Source organism: Myotis daubentonii, chromosome 3 (assembly GCF_963259705.1).
Source record: "Myotis daubentonii chromosome 3, mMyoDau2.1, whole genome shotgun sequence".
Taxonomy (NCBI): domain Eukaryota; kingdom Metazoa; phylum Chordata; class Mammalia; order Chiroptera; family Vespertilionidae; genus Myotis; species Myotis daubentonii.
This window is the reverse complement of record NC_081842.1, coordinates 31,771,058-31,789,855: the sequence shown is the minus strand read 5'-3', so window position 1 is coordinate 31,789,855 and position 18,798 is coordinate 31,771,058. Positions and strand designations below refer to the sequence as shown.

Genomic DNA, 18,798 nt, shown 5'->3' with positions numbered 1-18,798 from the left:
TACCAGGGCGCTCAGAAGAAACTCAGGAGAGTTTCAGCAAAGAAAAGCCCTGGATAAGGACTGGGCAGCAGGCCAGGGGTCCTCTGAGAGCTGCCTTTGGAGGCAGAGGTGGTGGGAGAGGGTGTCAGCAGCAGCGGACCAAGAGACCTGGCCAGGTGCCAGAGCAGAGCAGTTTGAGCTAACGCTCCCATAGCACTCACACACGCTGTGCCAGGCCCTGGGCTGACGGCTTCACACGGATTTCCTCCTTCGCTCCTTACACCATCTGTGAGCTAGGTGCCCTTACTATCCCATCTCATAGATGGCAAAACTGGAACATATAGAGGCTTTGCCCAGGGTCACTTAGCTAGTAAGGGCAGAGCTAGAATTTGAACCCAGAGAACCTGGGTGCTGAATTCTGTCCTTAAGGAACCAGGAGCTCAGCCCAGAGGAGGAAAAGCAGTGAGGCTGGAGGAGAGAAAGGTTAGTGCAGGAGCCCCAGAAGGCTCCTTCTGACCCTGCAGTCACTAGGTGGGCCTCATCAAACCAGGCACCTTGCACTCTAACTGTAGCCAGGCCTCTCCAGAGGACATTGATTAGAAGAATTCTGTAGCCATCCTAACTGTCCATCCAAGGTTCCCTACTGCTCCAGATGTTTCAGCAAAGGCTGGACAATTACTCATGGGAGTGGCATAAAGGGATTTCTGTAATCCCTCAGTGTATTTGCAAAATTAGGCAGGAATGATTCAGGACTGTTTACCGTTTTGTTATCCTCCGTTTCCTTCCTCTCTCCTCTCCTCTCCTCTCCTCTCCTCTCCTCTCCTCTCCTCTCCTCTCCTCTCCTCTCCTCTCCTCTCCTCTCCTCTCCTCCCCTCTCCTCTCCTTTCCTTTCCTCTTCAGCCAACTCCAACCTAATTCGATAATCCTACCTCAGTGAACTTCTAAGCTGTAATTATTTTCATCCTGACCCAAACCTGCTCTTACTGTCATTATCCTTGGAGCCCGCTGAACCCTCAAGCACCCAGCAAACACCACAATGATGACTCTCTTCTCCCAGAGGCCTTGTAAGCCTTCCTTAGGTAAAGCTGTGAAGTATTTTGAGAAACTGGAATTAAAGTGCTGGAGAAAGCACAATGCACATTCATTGCTCATCCTGGAAACACTACAGCAATGAGCTTCCAAAACTGTCTTTGATGAACATAATCTGGGGGTAATGAATATGGATATTGCCAATAGTCACTGAGAAGCATGTTTTCTCTTGTACATTTTGTTCTCTCCGGTTAAATTTCCAACCAAGACAGGAAATGTCCCGAGCCCCTGCTTGCATCAGTAAAGCAAGCGCTCAGAAGAAAAGACAGAGTTGGGGAGGAATCCTCGCCATCTCTACTGTTGCTCTACTTGAGCTTTTTTCACCATGGTTTTTAATTGTCTACTCAATAGAAACCATCGCCTCTCCACCAAGCCTGGTTCATTTCTCAGTGTCCTTCTGAAAGTGTGTGATGAAGGCTGGTCAGGACAAGTATCTCAGAGGATGTCTCTAGGCAGCACAGCCTCTGTCATCACTGTCAGCAGACATCAGCTGCCTAGAAGCTCAGCTGCCTGCCCAGGGAGAGAAACAGGAAGGACCTATCCGATTTGTGGCCCCATGAGGAAAATGGCAATGTATTAGGGTTCTCCAGAGAAACAGAATCAATAGGATGTGTACAGATACAGATGAGGTGATTCGCTAGAGGCATTGGCTCTTATGTTACAGAGGCCAAGAAGTCCCACCATTAGCTGTCTGCAAGCCGGAGAACCAGGAAAGTCGGCGTTGTGATTCAGGCTGAGTCTGAAGGCCTGAGAATCAGGAGGGACCAGTGTTGTAAGTTCCAGCCTGACTCCAAAAGAAACCAGGAGCACCAATGTCCAAGGAGAGGAGACGATAGATGTCTACACTCAAACAGAACCAGGAATTCACCCTTCCTCTGCCTTTTTGTTCTCAATGGATTAAATGATAACCACCCATACTGATGAGGGCAATCTTCTTAGTCTACCAACTCAAACATTAATCTCTTCCAGAGACACCCTCACACACACCCCAAAATAATACTTTACTCACTGGTATTCCTAATCCCAGTCAGGCGGAAACATAAAATCAACCATCACAGGCAATATCTGGTTTTCCAAACCCAGTATTTCAGTCACAACTGGTGGTGGAGGGCAGTAGACCGCAACTCTGCCTTGCTAGAATCACCTGGGGGGCTTCAACAAGTCCCTATATCTAGATCAGTTAAGTTGGGGTTTCAGAGGTTGGGGTGGGCACCAGTGTTTGTGAAAGATCCCTGGGTAATTCCACTGTGCGGCCAGGATGGAGAACCACGGCCTCCCTCAGCAGCAGGTGCACACCTCACTCACCTTTGTACATCGTCCTGGGCCTAACTTCCCATCACGCATGACTCCTCAGTTAACTTCGCACAGCAGCTACAATGAGCAGCTACAATGAGCTTTTAAGAATATAAATCATATTGTCTTGGACAGTTTGCTCAGTAGTTAGAGCGTCGACCTGCGAACCAAAGGGTTTTGGGTTCGATTCCCAACTTCTGTGGGAGGCGACCAACCAACTCTCTTCCCACCCCCTATCCTTTCCTTCCACTCTCTAAATCAATGGAAAAAAATATCCTTGGATGAGGAATGACAAACAAAGAATAAAGAATATACATCACATCATGTCACTTGCCTGAATAAAACCCCCCAATGGCTTTGCACTGAATCTAGAGTAAATTCAAGCCCCTCATCTTGGTTTGTGAGACACTCAACAGTCTGACCCTGCACACCTCAGGCAGGAGAGCCAAGAGTGAGGACAGGAGCTCTGCAAGTGGACACTCCAGAGCCAAGTGCTTGCTCTGCTTTTATGGGCTGGGTGACTTCCGAGAAGTTACTAGACCTCTCGCTGCCTCCACTGCCTCATCTATAAGGCAGATTTGTTGTGAGGATTGAATTAGTCAACACACATAAAGCTCTACATAGCACTTAGATCCTCCCCGTCACCCTGTCCAAGTCTCAGTTCCAGAACAGCCACTCTGGCTCTTCCCTGTGGACCCCCCTGCAAAAAGAGTGACATCTGGTATGACTGGCTCCTTTTCATCACTCAGGAGCCAATGTGATGACCGCAGAGACTCCTTCACCCCTTCATCACCCTGTTTGATTTCCTTTGTAGCCTGTATGCATTTGCTAAGGCCACTGTAAAAAAGTACGACAAGCTTCAACAACAGAATTTGTTGTCTCGCATTCTGGAGGCTGGAAGTCTGAGATCCAGGTGTCGGCAGGGTTGGTTTCTTCCCTGGGCTGTGAGGAGGGATCTGTTCCATGGCTCTCTCCTAACTTCTGGTGGTTTCCCAGAAACCCTTGGTGTTCCTTGGCTTATAGATGTGTCACCCTGACCTTTGCTTTCATCTTCACATCTTGTTCTCTGTGTGTGTGTGTGTGTGTGTGTGTGTGTGTGTGTGTGTGTGGCGTTATGTCCAAATCTCTTTTTATAAGGACACCAGTCAAATTGGATTAGGTGCCCATCTTATTCCAGTATGACCTCATCTTAACTAATTACATCTGCAATGACTCTATTTCCAAATAAGGTCACATTCTGAGGTACTGGGGATTAGAGTCTCAACATATTCATTTGAGGGTATCACAATTCAACCCATACCCTTATTCTTCTCTTGAACCATCTGGTTCTATTTGTCTACCTGAGTATTGTATTGCCTTGTCTCTCCTCACTCAATGTCATTGTTTATATTGTGTGATTTTTCTTCAGAAAAAAAAAAAAGTAGCCATGCTATGCTATGTAATGGGGGGGAAAAAGACCTTCCAGAAAAACAAATAACCGCCTTTGCATTGTGATTTGGCTCTCCATCACCTCCCATTCTAGATGGGAAGCTCCATGACAACCGGTACCACATCTTCACGCCCCTAAACCTAACACCATGCCTGACACATAATAGATGTTCAATATATGCTGGCTGAGTTGAAATTAGAACAGATAATATTGAATTTCCCCACAAGAGTGCAAGCAAAGCATTTGTTCTTGCAGCTTCCCTGATATACATGTGACACATTTTCTCACAAATCTAGAAATGTGAAAAAATAAATAAATAAAGGAATACTGATATTCTAGGGCAGGGGTCCTCAAACTACCGCCCGTGGGCCACATGCGGCCCGCCAAAAACATTTATCCAGCCCGCCGGTGTTTTTGCCGCCGCTGCCTGTTGCTTAGCAGCTGGCTAGTTTTTTTTTAAACTATAGTCCGGCCCTCCAACGGTCTGAGGGACAGTGAACTGGCCCCCTGTTTAAAAAGTTTGAGGACCCCTGCTCTAGGGCGTAGAGTCCAGGGGTGGGCAAACTTTTTGACTCAAGGGCCACAATGGGTTCTTAAACTGGACCGGAGGGCCGAAACGAAAGCATGGATGGAGTGTTTGTGTGAACTAATATAAATTCAAAGTAAACATCATTACATAAAAGGGTATGGTCTTTTTTTTTTTTTAGTTTTATTCATTTCAAACAGCCGGATCCGGCCCGTGGGCCGTAGTTTGCCCACGGCTGTTCTAAGCCATGGTTTGTTTCCCACTGAGTCTCATCTTCTCTTTTCTTGTGTTCTTCCTGCAGACATTCATGCCCAGGAAAAGGCTGCTTTGGGTCCCTCTGGACCTTTCCTAAAAAGAAGATCCCTGTGCACTAAATGAGTTCCAGAAGCAGCCACTGAGGCTTCCATAGCCCTCTTCCATCAGTTGACTTTCACCAGAACCCCTACTACTCAGGATGAGTGGCTTCCTCGCCTCCCTGGACCCCCGGCGGGTACAGTGGGGGGCTTCCTGGTATGCCATGCACTCCAGGATCCTGCGCACCAAACCGGTGGAGTCCATGCTGGAGGGAACAGGGGGCACCACAGCACATGGTACCAAGCTAGCCCAGGTGCTCACCACCGTGGACCTCATCTCACTTGGCGTTGGCAGTTGCGTGGGCACAGGGATGTACGTGGTTTCTGGCCTGGTGGCCAAGGAGATGGCAGGACCTGGTGTCATTGTGTCCTTCATCATTGCAGCTGTTGCATCCATATTATCAGGTAAGGGTCTTCGTGCAGCAGAAGGCCTGTGGAAAGCATGCTTGCAGACCTATTACTGTTCATTCCACAGTTCTAGAGTATTTAGTGGTAAGATGTATGAAGTGACAGAGAAGTGGTCTTCATGCTTCCTTTGTGCCTGGACTGCCAGGAGTTCAGGGATAAGTTTTGGTTCAAATGTAATAACTACCTTTTCCACTGCTTTTTGATACAAATAATTGTTCTGGTGCCAAACCATCTCCCAACTTCTTATTCCCTGTCATGTCCATTGGAAGACATGTCGGTCCTTTTATAGGGGAAGGGAGTGAATACAGCTAGGATATCATTATAAATAAAGGATAGGAAGAGTAGCAAAATAAGTCAGTAAATCTGATATGATTAGGATTTGATGAACCTCAAACTGGTACTATGACTCCCAAGCAGGAGAAAACCAGGCTAGAAATACAAAGCCATTGTGAGACTCACAAAGTACATCTTCCACCACAGACTGATATTCTGCAGAGTCGCTTTTCTAGAGCTTTCTCTCTCCTAGAGGAAGAATCATAAAACTCATTATTTGTTGGGTTTTTTAAATGAGATATCAGGCTTAGCATTTATCATCTGTGAAATGGTTTTCCTATTTCCTTTCCCTCCTCTTCTTTTGAGTTGTGATCCACACAGTACCTTCCCAGAACGCCAGAGACAGGTCAATGGACAACTTGAACAAGAAGGAAAAGGAAAGCATTCTGCTTCTTGATAGTTATAATGCAAAAGCATGAGGTAGATCATGTGGTTCAATCCACGAAGGGGTGGATGTCATGTTCTTTTCAAATGTGTCATGAGAAGTAGGAATGCTAACTTATATTGGGAGGTCTGTGAGCTAATACATACCATCACAAGTTATGCATTAATTTTGCATATCCCGACTACATGGTCTTCATCCACGTGGAATGCACAGACTAGAAACATGCAACCAGAAAGTTCACTGGTTTATATTTGACACCTTTTTTATTTGATGAGGGAAATATTTCCAGACTGATTTTATCTGTCTCCTGTCATGGCTTATTTTCCTGTTGGTTTTATCGCTATCTCCTTTTCTAAAGTCATCCTCTAATGTGTATGAATATCCCAATAATTGAGGTTCTTACAGAACAAAGGATTTTTCCTTATAGATGAAAATAAGTTATTCACCTCGATAAATTTCATGAATATTTGAAATTCTGTTAACCTGATTGCAATCATTTTCAAACTTATTTGGCAAAAAAAAAAATTATTTGGGAGACAGTGCCAGATTTTTACCATTAATTTATAGATTTAAAAGTGTTAGCATATAGAGCAGACTAGCAACAGTAGGAATAAAGGCAGACATATAACCAGAGGGCCCTACAGAGATGATAGGGCAGACAGCTAAGAGTCCTCCCCAGTTAATGCAGGCTGCACATTCTCCTCTAGATTCATCCTATTATGGCCCATGCCCCCAAATCATGATGGTTCTCATGAATGAATCACCCACATCTTTTCATTCATGATGCTCCATTACATTTAGAAGCCAAACAGGCCCAGTCCCATAGTGGGAGCCTACCCCCGTCACAGTGCTCATGGGCGCTATATAACCTAGACATTTCTACTGCTCAGGTGGACCTAAGATTGGACCAGTCATGTTGTACTGTAGTCTGTGCCAAGAGCCCTGATTGTGCACACTTCTTCCAACTTTGCATTCAGTGAGATCATGTGGTTAACTTGATCCTCACCTCCACTGGTGCCACATCAGCCACTACTCTTGTGGATACACTCTGGTATTGTCATCACCTAGAATAGTTTTGCCTCAAGAACCTTAAACTAAAACCCCTGTCTCTGACCATAGCTCATTCCCTTATTGCACTTGCTCCTAAATCTTACCAGTAATTCCCCCAAACTCCTTGACTCCTGCCCATCATTAACCTCTGAAAGACCCAGTAAAATGTAACTGAGAATCTCCGCCTTCCCAAGTCTGCACCTGGGTGAACAAGAGCTCTTGGGAAAGGTTACTCAACACCACAGAGGAGCACACCACAAAGTTAAGGTCTCCATCCGCCTTCTGCTGAGCCCATAAGTTCTTACACTTGTCCTTTGTCAAATCTTCTCATTGATTTTTCTGCACTTTCACCGCTCTCTTCAAGCCCTGCTCAGTTCATATCTCTTCCCTTAGAGTAGACAAACCTTAATACCTCAAATATATCTGCAATGAGCTCCTTAAATATTCTACCACCAAATATGTCCCTAGCAATCACCCACACTTGCCACTTTTCCTCCAGTTTCAGAGGGTAAAATGTCCTCACTTTCAGGACAACTCAATTCTTTGAGCCCTTAACCCCATCCTTTTCTGTTCTCAATAATCCCCTTCTCTAATTGTGTCCTCAACATCTCCTTGTCAACAGCTTCCTAATCAAGTCTCTCTCGTCCTAAAATATAATTCTTTCTAGGCTCACATTCTCCTCTAGCGACTTCCAATGTTTCTCCTCCCCTTCTCATTCAAACTCCTCACTGATGGCTCTTAACCTCTGATTCATCCCTCAACCCACTGCTCTCTGGCATCTTCCCTCACCATCTAATGAAATTAACCTTAATGAGGTCACCAATGGCATCCTCCTTGCCAAGTCTTATAGGTATTTTTCAGCACTTATCTTATTGGAACTCTCTGCCATATTTGACAAAATCATGCCATCTATCTTAAGATATTTTACATTCTCTTGACTGTGTGAGAATATAAAGTTCTTATACTTTATATTCTTATAAAGTCTTCATGACTTCCCTTTCTCTACTTGCTCCTTAAATGTTGGTGTTTCCCACTCTACACTCTCTGCAAGGTGGTTATGTCCTCTCTCATGGTTTCAACTTCCCTCAGTATTTCCGTGCTTATATCCATTCATATCTCAATCATATACATATCCTCCAAGCCTCAAACTCTACCAAACGTTTCTATCTGGATGTTCCAGACATACCTCAATTCAACATGTTCCAAACATATCCTCTTCCTCCAAACCAGATTCATTCTCTCTCTCTCTCTCTCTCTCTCTCTCTCTCTCTCTCTCTCTCTCTCTCTCTCCTTCGCATTCCAGACAAAAACCTTGGTACAACCTTTTCTGCCTCAGCCCTTTGCATTCAATTACAAGTCCCACCAGTTTTGCCTACTACATAGTTCTTAAACCAATCCTCCATCTCTATTTTCTCTGCTCCTGCTCTGAAGTCTCTATTAATCAGAACTCTTTTCATTTAAAGACACAGTAGCCAAACACAACCAATCAGAAATGTATTGGCTCAATGGCTGGATCTAGGGCTTCATCTTTATAAATCACAACCTGAAGGAAAAGACATCCTCACCCAGTGTTCACATATAAAATATCAGTGAAAGATTCTAATTGGCTTTTCTTAGGTCATGTGTTCGCCTTTATATTGCTAGGATAGGATAAACAGAGCTAACACCTTTGCTGATAGATGCCATGCCAAAGTGGGGAAAATCAATGGCCAAGATTTGTGGTCATAAATTTGAAAGTGAGTTAGTCTCTACTGTCTGCACTTATCTCCAGGATAAATAGCTGCTTGATTACAAGAGTGGATGGAGTAAATGAAAAGTTGGAATTAACTAGGTTTAGCTTTTTCCAGGCAGAGAGAAAAAAGCAATTAGGTTAGGAGTGCTTTCTAAGGCTGGAACTAGTGCAGGACCACACAATATAGGTTGGAAATGAGAACATGAGGGTAGTGGTGATTCATAAGAAGTGTTAAGATCGCTGGAGATTGGTGCTCTCAATGAGTTCAGAAAATCATTAAAATAAAAATATTGAGAAAGTGTGCTAGAGGATAGAAATGAACTTGAAGAAATGAACTAGGGATGTTTGAAATTAAGATGTCATACGTGGTACAGTAATCACTAATGTTAATTTGAGACTAGAACTGGCTCAGCCACAGAAGACCTGTGAAAACTTGAGCAAGTTTCATAACTTCTCTGAGCCTGTTCTTTACTTTGAAAATGGTCATAATAATACTTAACTTCAGAGAGTTGTGAAGACTAAATGAGATACCTTTACAGTGTCAGGTCAATGCCTGACAGGTAGCACCAAATAAATGCTCATTACTATTTTGTGCCAAACTCTGTATTAGGAGCTTGCCATATATTATCACATTTAAAACTCATAATATCTCTTCAAGGTAGGTTTTTATCATCTCCAGCTTTACATGTGAAGAAATTGAAATTTAAATAATAGAATCTAGATTCAAATTTGTTGTGCAAATAGTGTCTTTCAACCATGACTACGAATTTAAATCATTTGATAATTTTTTTTTCTGAAACATGGACTGGAGAAGGGGGTGGTCAGCTTTATTTCCAGCTCTTTTTTCATATCATTAAAATTAAACCTTGAGCAGAATACAAATCTAATTGACTCCTAGGTTCATGCACTTTCTATAATAACTCTTCAAGCTCATATCTAAAATGTTTTTGGTAGAGATTAAATGAACAGTATGCATACGCAGCATTGGTCCCCATCCCAGTGCACAATACCACTAATTTTTATCATCTACGCATAAGAAACAGTTGGCAAAAATATAATAAAGTAGAGTTCAATAAAGATGTTTTGGGTACCCATCATATACCAGTCCTGGAGCACTACCAAAAATTAATAAGAAATTGTGTCTACCCTAGAGAACCCATAGCTTATTGATGGAATGAACACCAAACCTGACAAGTAACCATGGCATAATGGTACTAATAATAGTAATAGTAGTAGCAATAACTACCATTTGTTGAGCACTTACTGTGTACCAAAAGAGTTCTAGGTACTTAGCACATTATTTTACTTAATTCTCACAAAACCCCCATGTGATAAGTGGTGTTATTATCCTCCATTAAAGATGAAAAAATGGAGGCTTCTGAAAGGTTTGGTAACTTGTTTAAGACTACTGCTTAGGAGGTGGCAAAGCAAGGAGCAGTGAAAGTAGCCTGAGCCCACTCCTTAATCACTTTGCTATTCTGCTACTGTATTAGCAGATTCAGATTAGGTTTAATTGCATACAGTGGAGAACTAAAAATGAGAGATAATTTCCCTTATCTTTTATGTAAAAGAAATCTGAAGGGAAGCTGCTATTGGGGACCACAGTCCCAGGGGCTCAGGCTGTTTGATCCTTCTGCTCTACCATCCAGATGCTCGGCTTCTATTCTCCGGGTGACCTCAGAACCCAAAACAGACTGGAGCTCCAGTCAGTATGCCTGAGTTCCAGGAAAGAGAGCAGAAACTTGGGCAGGTCACTTCTCACATTTCTGTCCCCTTTATAAGAATCTTTCTGATAAGTTTTGTTCTGTATCTACTACTTACCTTGGCTAAAACCTGGACACTTCGCCATAGAAAGTGAGGCTAAGAAATGTAGTCTTCTCAGTAGGTATATTGCCAACCCCAGTATTTCAGAGGTTCTGTTGATGGGGAAAGAAAGGAGAAGTGGCTGTCATGCCAGATTTATAATGGATGCATAACCCCAAGCCTTCCAGCTTGCTGAGGTCAATTTGTCCTGAAATATTTAAGTAAAATTGGTTCTGATACCTAATAATGCACAATTAGAAAATCTAGAGCCCTTTAATAAAACTATGGAGTTGTGAGTCTTACTTTTCTCCTAGTTTTATAAACCCCAAATCTCTGTTTCCATGGAGTGTCTGTCTCTACTCTGCATTTCACTTCCTGATAGCCCTTTCCACCTCTTCATCCAACCAGATGACACCCCAATTCTTCCTCCCCCATGTATCATTGAGGCAAGGTTGTATGTTCAGTGGACTTTATTGAAAGTTTGGGCCAGAGATGGGAGATGTAATGCAGGCCATTCCAGCAGACAGCAAGCTTACAATTGAATATAGGACACTCCAGTTCTTCCTGCCTTTAGAGAATGTCCACCAACCCTCTCTTCTTGGCTCCTGCCTCCAGCCCCATTGATGGGCAGCCTTTCTCCCTCAAACTCCTTAGCCTGCTTCTTGTCAAGCCCTAAGACTCTTGTCCATATCTTATCCAGAGAGGTTTGCTTGTCTCTATCTCCCTCCAAGTTAATCCTGGCCATTTTTCAAAGACTATCATCTCCCAAACAGAATAGTCCACCCAGATAATTTACTAAACAAAACAGGTGCTTAGAGGAGGGATTTGGGTGCCAAGCCAAGAAGATTAGATATCATTCTCTAGGCACTGAGAAGCTCAGTGGCAAGACCAGATCTGTACTTTAGTAACAGTGGGAAGAGAAGAGAGGTGGAGAAACTGGTGATATGCATATTGTATGGAACAGGCAAGAGATTATGAGGCACTCGGCCCTAACAGTGGAGGAAAGGAGGCTTGGGATAGAGAGGATTTGAGCATGGGTGGGTGAGGTAGGCTGAGGGGGAAAGGATAAATGCTCTTTCTAGCTGAGAAAAGACACACAATAAATAAGAATGCTTTTGAAATAATGTCATTAGAGTAACAGATTTACAACACCATTCTGGTGATAGAAAATGAGCATAGAAACAGAAAACTCTAGTATAGAGGACCCTCACGGAACACCTCGAAAGAGAGTAAACTAACTTGTGTGTGCAGGACACTGCATAAAGTGCTATCATGTTGCACCTATTTCAATGTCACCAACCCAGTGAAGGGAGGGGTAATTTTAGTTCTGCTCTCAGATGAGGAGTCAAAGGGTCAGAGGTTAAAGTAACTTCCTGAGAGGCAGGCAGATATTTCGTTGCGGAGCCAAAACCGAAATCTCAGTCTGTAGGACTCCAAAACCCATGGCCTTGCATTTCAGCAAGCTGCCTCTGAGATCTTTAAGCCAATATTTCTCATTAGAGGTGGATTAATAAGTTGCAATCAATGAGAAGGGTCTAAAAGGCAATAATAATCACACCAAGTAGTATTTTTTTGGCACTCTTAGTTTGTGGTTCAGCACTAGGGTTTATAATTCATACTTCCTGCCATCCTCATTTGCTCTCTAGCATCTCTGATTCATCATCAGGTAAGCCCATGGTAACTGAATCCCTAGGGAGGTGATAAGGGGAGCAGAGCCCTCTCAAGCAGGTGCCTTTCCCAACCTCCTCCTTGGGCTGGCTCTGGGGACCTTCACAGAGCTTAAGCAGAGTCTCCCCATTTCAGTATCCATCTCAGGTTGGATTTTTCATGACTGAGGAAGATATCTATGTAAGCTGGTCTGTGAGTTTCCTTGTTTTGTTTTTAAGAACAAACCATTTTCCCCTCATTAAATTGAAATCAGATAGAGAGATGAACATCAGGAAGGTTGGTCTTTTAGCAACATTTTACTATTCATTCCACAAATTTACATTGATTGGTTCCCCCAGAACATATCTAAGAATTGCTCTTAACCATACTGGGAGGTGGAAGAGACAGAAACATTGAGAGGGCGTGGGAGGAAGTGCAACGGTAAACGGATGCATGCCAGTCTTCAAGCCTCTGGAAGACAGGAACTCCAAAATCATGTCCAAATAAAACAGCTTCTTGTTGAATTCTTACTAATCATATCAGCTACTCCTGATGTTTGTAAAGTCTTTAGGTCATAACTTATTAGCGCTCAATAAATGTTGACATTGTTATTATTACTATTGTTTTTACTATTATTAGGCAAATACTACTGTGCATACATCACCTTATTTAATCCTCCCACCCTCTCTGCTAGCTGGATATTAGTGCTTTCATTCTATGGCGAATCATAATGGCTAAATCATTGAGGATTTACAGTGTGCCTGGCACTAGCTGAACACCAGGTGCAAAATCCTCCCAACAAATCCTACAAAATATGTCCCATTATTATACTCACTTTGCAAATGTAAAAACTAAGGCTCATAGAGATTAGGTGGCTCGTTCAGGGCCATGTCAGTGTCAAAGGCCAAGTCTAAATTGAATTCTGCCTAGCTCCAGAGATTGTTACCCCCACGCTGCTTCATGCAGACAGCCCTCAAAATTCAAAAACTCACCAAAGGGAATCAAATGAGTCAAGGAAACCTTCACTCTTATTGGGATTTCAAAAGATCCTGTTGCTCACTGTATTCTATTGGTTAGAAGAACACTTTTTTAGCTCAAAACTTCTGTAACCGAGGTCATGGAAATGACTTCTAAGTTCAGTGCCTTTCTGGTACCTGTCAGCAGTGAGAAGGGTGTTGTGAAGTGCTTATAGCTCTTCTATCCAGGGCTGATTGACAGCCTTGTAGGAAGGATGTCAGTTACCAGTTCAGAGAAGGTGAGCACATTGTAATATAAACTTGCCAGTTTCTAAAATCACTTATTGTGAAAATGAGTTTCCTCCAGCAAACCCGGGAGAACCTGGGTTTCTTTTACATCTTCTGCAGCCCTCAGCAGGGTGGACAGTGAATACCAAGAGCACCTGGCGTGCCTGCGGGAGGGACTGGCCACCTGCTCTGGGCTCAGTGTGGCAAAGGTGCTGCAGAACACAGGAAAAGACTCTGAGACAAAGAGCTTGGCATCGATGCACAGAAACAAGACAGGCACACCTGCCATAATTGTGATCGCAGCAAGAGATAACAGGGCCTGGGTCACAAGTCGGAACACCTGAGATCTAGTCCCAGCTCCGTCCTGCAGCAGCTCGGGGCAAGTCATTCACATCTCTTGGCCTCAATTTCTCCCTCTGCAAAATGAAGAATTTGGATTATATTGCCTGTATGTGTTAGGCCGTGGTCAGCAAACTGCGGCTCGCAAGCCACATGCGGCTCTTTGGCCCCTTGAGTGTGGCTCTTCCTAAGCCTTAGGACTACCCTAATTAAGTTAATAACAATGTACCTACCTATATAGTTTAAGTTTAAAAAACTTTCTTTTGTGGCTCTCAAAAGAAATTTCAGTCGTTGTACTGTTGATATTTGGCTCTGTTGACTAATGAGTTTGCCGACCACTGAGTTAGGGTAATAAAAAAGAACCCAGGTAGAGGATAGAATTGTAAAGAAAGATCCAATGTCTCAACTCACCCCCGACCACACACACACACACACACACATCAACCCTATGTCGCAATTAGTCCCTGTACCTGATCTTCAAGCCCTGCTCTGCCATTTACAACTTGTGTGAATTGGGAAATTCACTTAACCTAGAGCTTCCAAAATTACAGATGTGCCGCGGTGTTGATTCCTCCATCCCCTGGGCAGCTGGAAGATGGCAGAGGCCCCAGGCTAGTCCACTTTACCTGTGAGCAGCCTCCCCCCTTACACATGACCACCTTCCCATATCCACACAAATGGTATCATTATATTGGTGTATTCTGTCAGGTGGAAAAGTTTGGAAAGTCCTGATAACCTGTCTAGATCTTGGATTCATCATCTGTAAATGGAAATATTATTAGCCCCTGCATCATAACCATCTTGTAAGATTAAAATTCTGTATAGGAAGTGCTTAGTATAACCAGTGTGCATAGCAAATGCTCAGTAATGTTTCCTCTTGTAGTCACTCTGACCACTACGATTGGCCAGGCCTCCAACCTAACAAGGCTAGATGTGTCTTTAGCACAGATGAGCATTCCTGGTTTATATTCTGAGGCTTCTCAGTGTAGACCCAGCAAAAGACCCAGCAGGCCTGCGTCCTATTCTCGCTTTCTCCAGAAGAGCCTTGTGCGAAGAGTATGCTTTTACTTCTGAAAGTATTTTCCCAAAAGGAATTGTCATCTCTATTGGACAATCCCCTTCCAAAAGGCTGTGCTTCAAAACATACAGATAGGCCTGCCACAGAAAATAAGCAAAGAAATCTGATAATAATGACAAATTGTGATTAGTGCTATGAGGAAATTCAACAGGGCTCCATGACAAAGTACTGTCTCTGAACAAGTGATATTTAAGCAGCCTCAACTCTGTGCAGTGAAATGGGCGCTAGAAATGAGTAAGGCACAATGCCCATGGAACAACCACGTGAGACAGGAGTACTGATGCAAACACATAAAGAGAAGTTATGCCAAGCACCAGCCCTTGCCTCAGACACCTGATGCAAGGCAGACTTGGTGCATAGAGTCTAACTGGCCGGCCATGGCAGCTCAGGAGCTTTGCATGTGCCAGGCCATCTGCTCTGAACACTCATGCCCCTCCTCTCCTCACATTGCTAAGCCCAAGGGCTGGTACTAAGGAAATCAGGGAACTCCTGGCAAATTCCACTGGCCCTGGTGAGGGTGTAAGATCACCAAAGCAAAAGGTATACACAGAGAAAAAAGCTAAGGTGAGAGCTTTCTAAAATGGCTATAGACAAAGAGGAAAAATAAGAAGCAATAATGGAGAAATAAAAAATGGGGGCAGAGCCCAGCCAGTGTGACTAAGTGATTGAGTATCAACCATGAACCAAGAGGTTGCCAGTTTAATTCCCGGGCACATGCCTGGGTTACAGGCTCGATCCCCAATAAGGAGCGTGCAGGAGACAGCCAACCGATGATGTTTCTCTCTCATGGATGTTTCTGTCTCTCTATTCCTCTCCCTCCCTCTCTCTCTAAAAACCAATAAAAATATATTTTTTAAAACTGTAGGCAAAGAAGTAAGAATAGAACAGAAAGAACAACTTCTTACACAAGGAAATGAAGGGGTAAGCCCTGGTGTCACAAGCTGAAGAAACACTCATAAAAAGCCACCCCAGTGATGACAGCCTATGGATTAGAAGTAGCAGTTTCTGGGAGGTAGTGTAGATATCCATCATAGTGCAAAGGATAGGGTTGTATGAAGAAGAGGGGATAGCAAGCAATGGAGGAATCTGATTTAACAACTCAAGGAATGCATTCATCTTGGAGATAACCTGTGCCTGTGCTTTACTAAGTGGCTGTATATGTGTGAAAAGCAATTATTTGTTAACTAGAGGCCCAGTGCATGGATTCGTGCACCAGTGGAGTCCCTCGGCCTGGCCTGCAGGGATCAGGCTGAAACCAATCTCTGGATCCGGGGTGTGGATGAAGCAGATTCAAGGCCAACAGTGTCCCAGCAGCAACCTAATCCTCAGCCAATTCCCCAAGGAATTGGGCTCCCTCCTCTACTAGTTGGAGCGTCTGCCCTCTGGTGGTCATTGCACGTCATAGCTACCAGGTGAACAAACAGTAGGACGGTCGCTTAGGCTTTTATATATATAAATATGCACTACGAACATCTCATACTATACTTCACCACTGGCCATTTTCATGGATCTGGCCTCCAAAAGAATCCCTTGCAGAGCAGTTGAACACATGTATACATGTATGTATAACTTTGCATGTATATGCACATATACATAATGCACACAACACATCATTAGATCTTATTAACTCTTCAGGAACTTTCTATTTTGGAATAAATTTAATAGCTCTTGGTTATATTTATTTATCTTGAAACTTTATAAATACACCAGCTTTAACAATTTCTTAAACTTTTAAATAACCAATCTAATGAACTTCTTTTATATGTGAACCATAGATATGAATGCCTGCTCCTTTGCAAATGTTTCTAACAATGTTTTCACTGTGAAAGCACTCGACATTATAAATCGGTCAAGAGCACTTAATATTTTCATTAGAGGAATTCCTCTTTCAAGAAGCCACCAACATATCCAAGGGAGTCACCGTTCTCTTTCCTAGAGTTACCTTGCAGAAAACTCAGCTAAAATGCTACCATCGCCATTGCATCCAGTAGGGGCTGCCCACTTGGAGACAATCCACCAGGATCATCTAGGTGAGACTCTTAAGAAGAACAGTAACCTGCAGGTCCTTGTCACCTCTGTGCAGGTGCATGCACAGTCATTTACCAAGCACAGCATCCTTCCATCTCATAGAATAGTAGGTGGCAACACTCCTTAACATACAAATTTCATATTTATTCCCTATAGAAGGCCAAATTCTCCTAGAGTTTTGAAGGCCAGGGAGTATAAAGAGGTAGGGAAAAAAAGAGGGAGGTGAAAGTGGAGACAGTTGTATCAGAGAAGCAAGAAGAACTAGAAGTGGAAGTGATAGCCATATCCTCATACCCAAAAAGACTGCCTCCATTAGTCTCGTAAGTCCTGGGTCCTGGCCCTGCTCCACCCTCCTTGCATGTTGCCCTAATGTAGAAAGAAGTCAAGATGGCACCCTCTTAGGAGGGGTTTCTAAATGTCTCTGGGAAGGTCCTCCTTGGGGAGCAAATCCAGGCCCACAGAAGATTTGCTGTCTCACCCTCCTGGACAGTTGCTAGCTGCACCTGTCCCCGTGAAACCTCAGTCCCACCTGCTCTTCAAATGGGCAGAAGAGACCACAGGAGGACTCAGGTGTGTTCTCTAGGGGCTCCCCTTTAACTCTGTCCATTACATTCTCAGGGCAAGAGGGTAATGGCCTGGCCACCTCACAGAAGGTTTGTAGGTTTGTCATTTCCATCTGTCCTAGGATTGGGGGCATTGCCCACTCCTGCAGCGTGAAGAGCTGCAAAATATTTGGGTGACAGAATTTCTGGTTGTCACTTCAACTCCCACTCCCCTTTGCTTTCTGCACAAAGCCTGTTTAGCTTGGTTATCAGAGTCATCTGGGTGAGGGGCTGTGGGTCTCATAAAGAAAGTTTGAGCAAGAACATTGCAAATTTACTTCGAAATTTCTGCGTTTTTGAAATAGGACAGACGTTTCCAGATTAAAGGTTTAACACCTACGAGGAAATCTTTCTGTGTTCTGTTTTAGAAGTGAATTGGGCACACAAGGATTCGGTCTAGACTCCAGGTGATTTCTGTTTCCCTGAAATGCTGTCTCTAAAACCATCAGCCAACAATGCTTGCTTCCCACCTCGTTTATTTCACCTCAAGGCAAAGTCTCCTGCATAAACACTGCAGAGGCTACTGCTAGGTAAATCTCTCTGAGAGTCCTTTTCCCCTTGTGTAATAATAGCCAGAGCTCCCACTGGAGGCAGGCCTATGACATGTCAGCAGCCTGCACAGTAGGAATCTCCATCACCATTTTGACGTGAAACTAGGGCTCAGTGAATTGGATGACTTGCTCAAGGCCACAGTAATAATTTTTGTTGCCATTTATTAAGTACATACTGTGTGCCAGGCACTGGGCAACATGATCTGCATGTATTCTCTTTAATTGTCATAACCTCTCTCTGGGTCTCTCTTCAGAGGCTGTGAGGCTCCCGTGATACCTCATTGCCTCTCCTACAGCAAAGAGGGGCTGCGGATAGAGGCCTCAGCATTCCCTCACTGCTTACCTGAGCATCTGATGAGGGCCTCGCACAGGTAGATGCCCAAAAACATGACTTTGCCTTTCCCTTCTGTAATGTCTTTTCCCCTCCAAGACTGCCTTTGATGCTAACCTAAGGTCACCTACATTAAAATGTTAAGAACAGAGTAAAGGGCAGTCCCAGCTCCTCTGCCACCTCAGCAATGAAGAGGGAACAAGATGAGAAGGTGGCCTCAGGGAACAGCTAACCCTGTGAATTCTTTACGTGGAAGCAACCATATGAGCATTATTATTATTATTATTACCATTTTCATCATCATTTCATACACGATGCAGTTCTTTAAAAAGTAAAATAATGAACACTAATGATGATAATTAGCAATAACATGACAGATAATATAATACTTGAATTCATCATGTTATAGAAACTATTATAGCAACAGACATCAGGCCTCCAATAACCTCTAAACTATTTTCATAGAGGGAGATCTAGAGAAGAGAGTACACAGATAGTCTAGTCATATTTAATCAGCAAATAATTAAACTTCCTTGACCTGTGTCAGGGATTACTTCTCTGTTATGCGGACAGCTTCTTTCCTTCCTTTTTCTAAGCT

General features: G+C 43.5%; 1 protein-coding gene across 1 annotated transcript in view; it reads left to right on the top strand.

Moving 5' to 3' along the window:
* Nucleotides 1-18,798, top strand: part of SLC7A14 (solute carrier family 7 member 14) — a 104,428-nt gene that overhangs the window by 41,854 nt on the left and 43,776 nt on the right. Inside the window, exon 2 of the mRNA XM_059687017.1 lies at nt 4,618-5,074. Coding sequence (XP_059543000.1) covers nt 4,771-5,074 — 304 coding nt within the window. The 5' untranslated portion in view covers nt 4,618-4,770. The remainder of the gene's footprint in view (nt 1-4,617; nt 5,075-18,798) is intronic.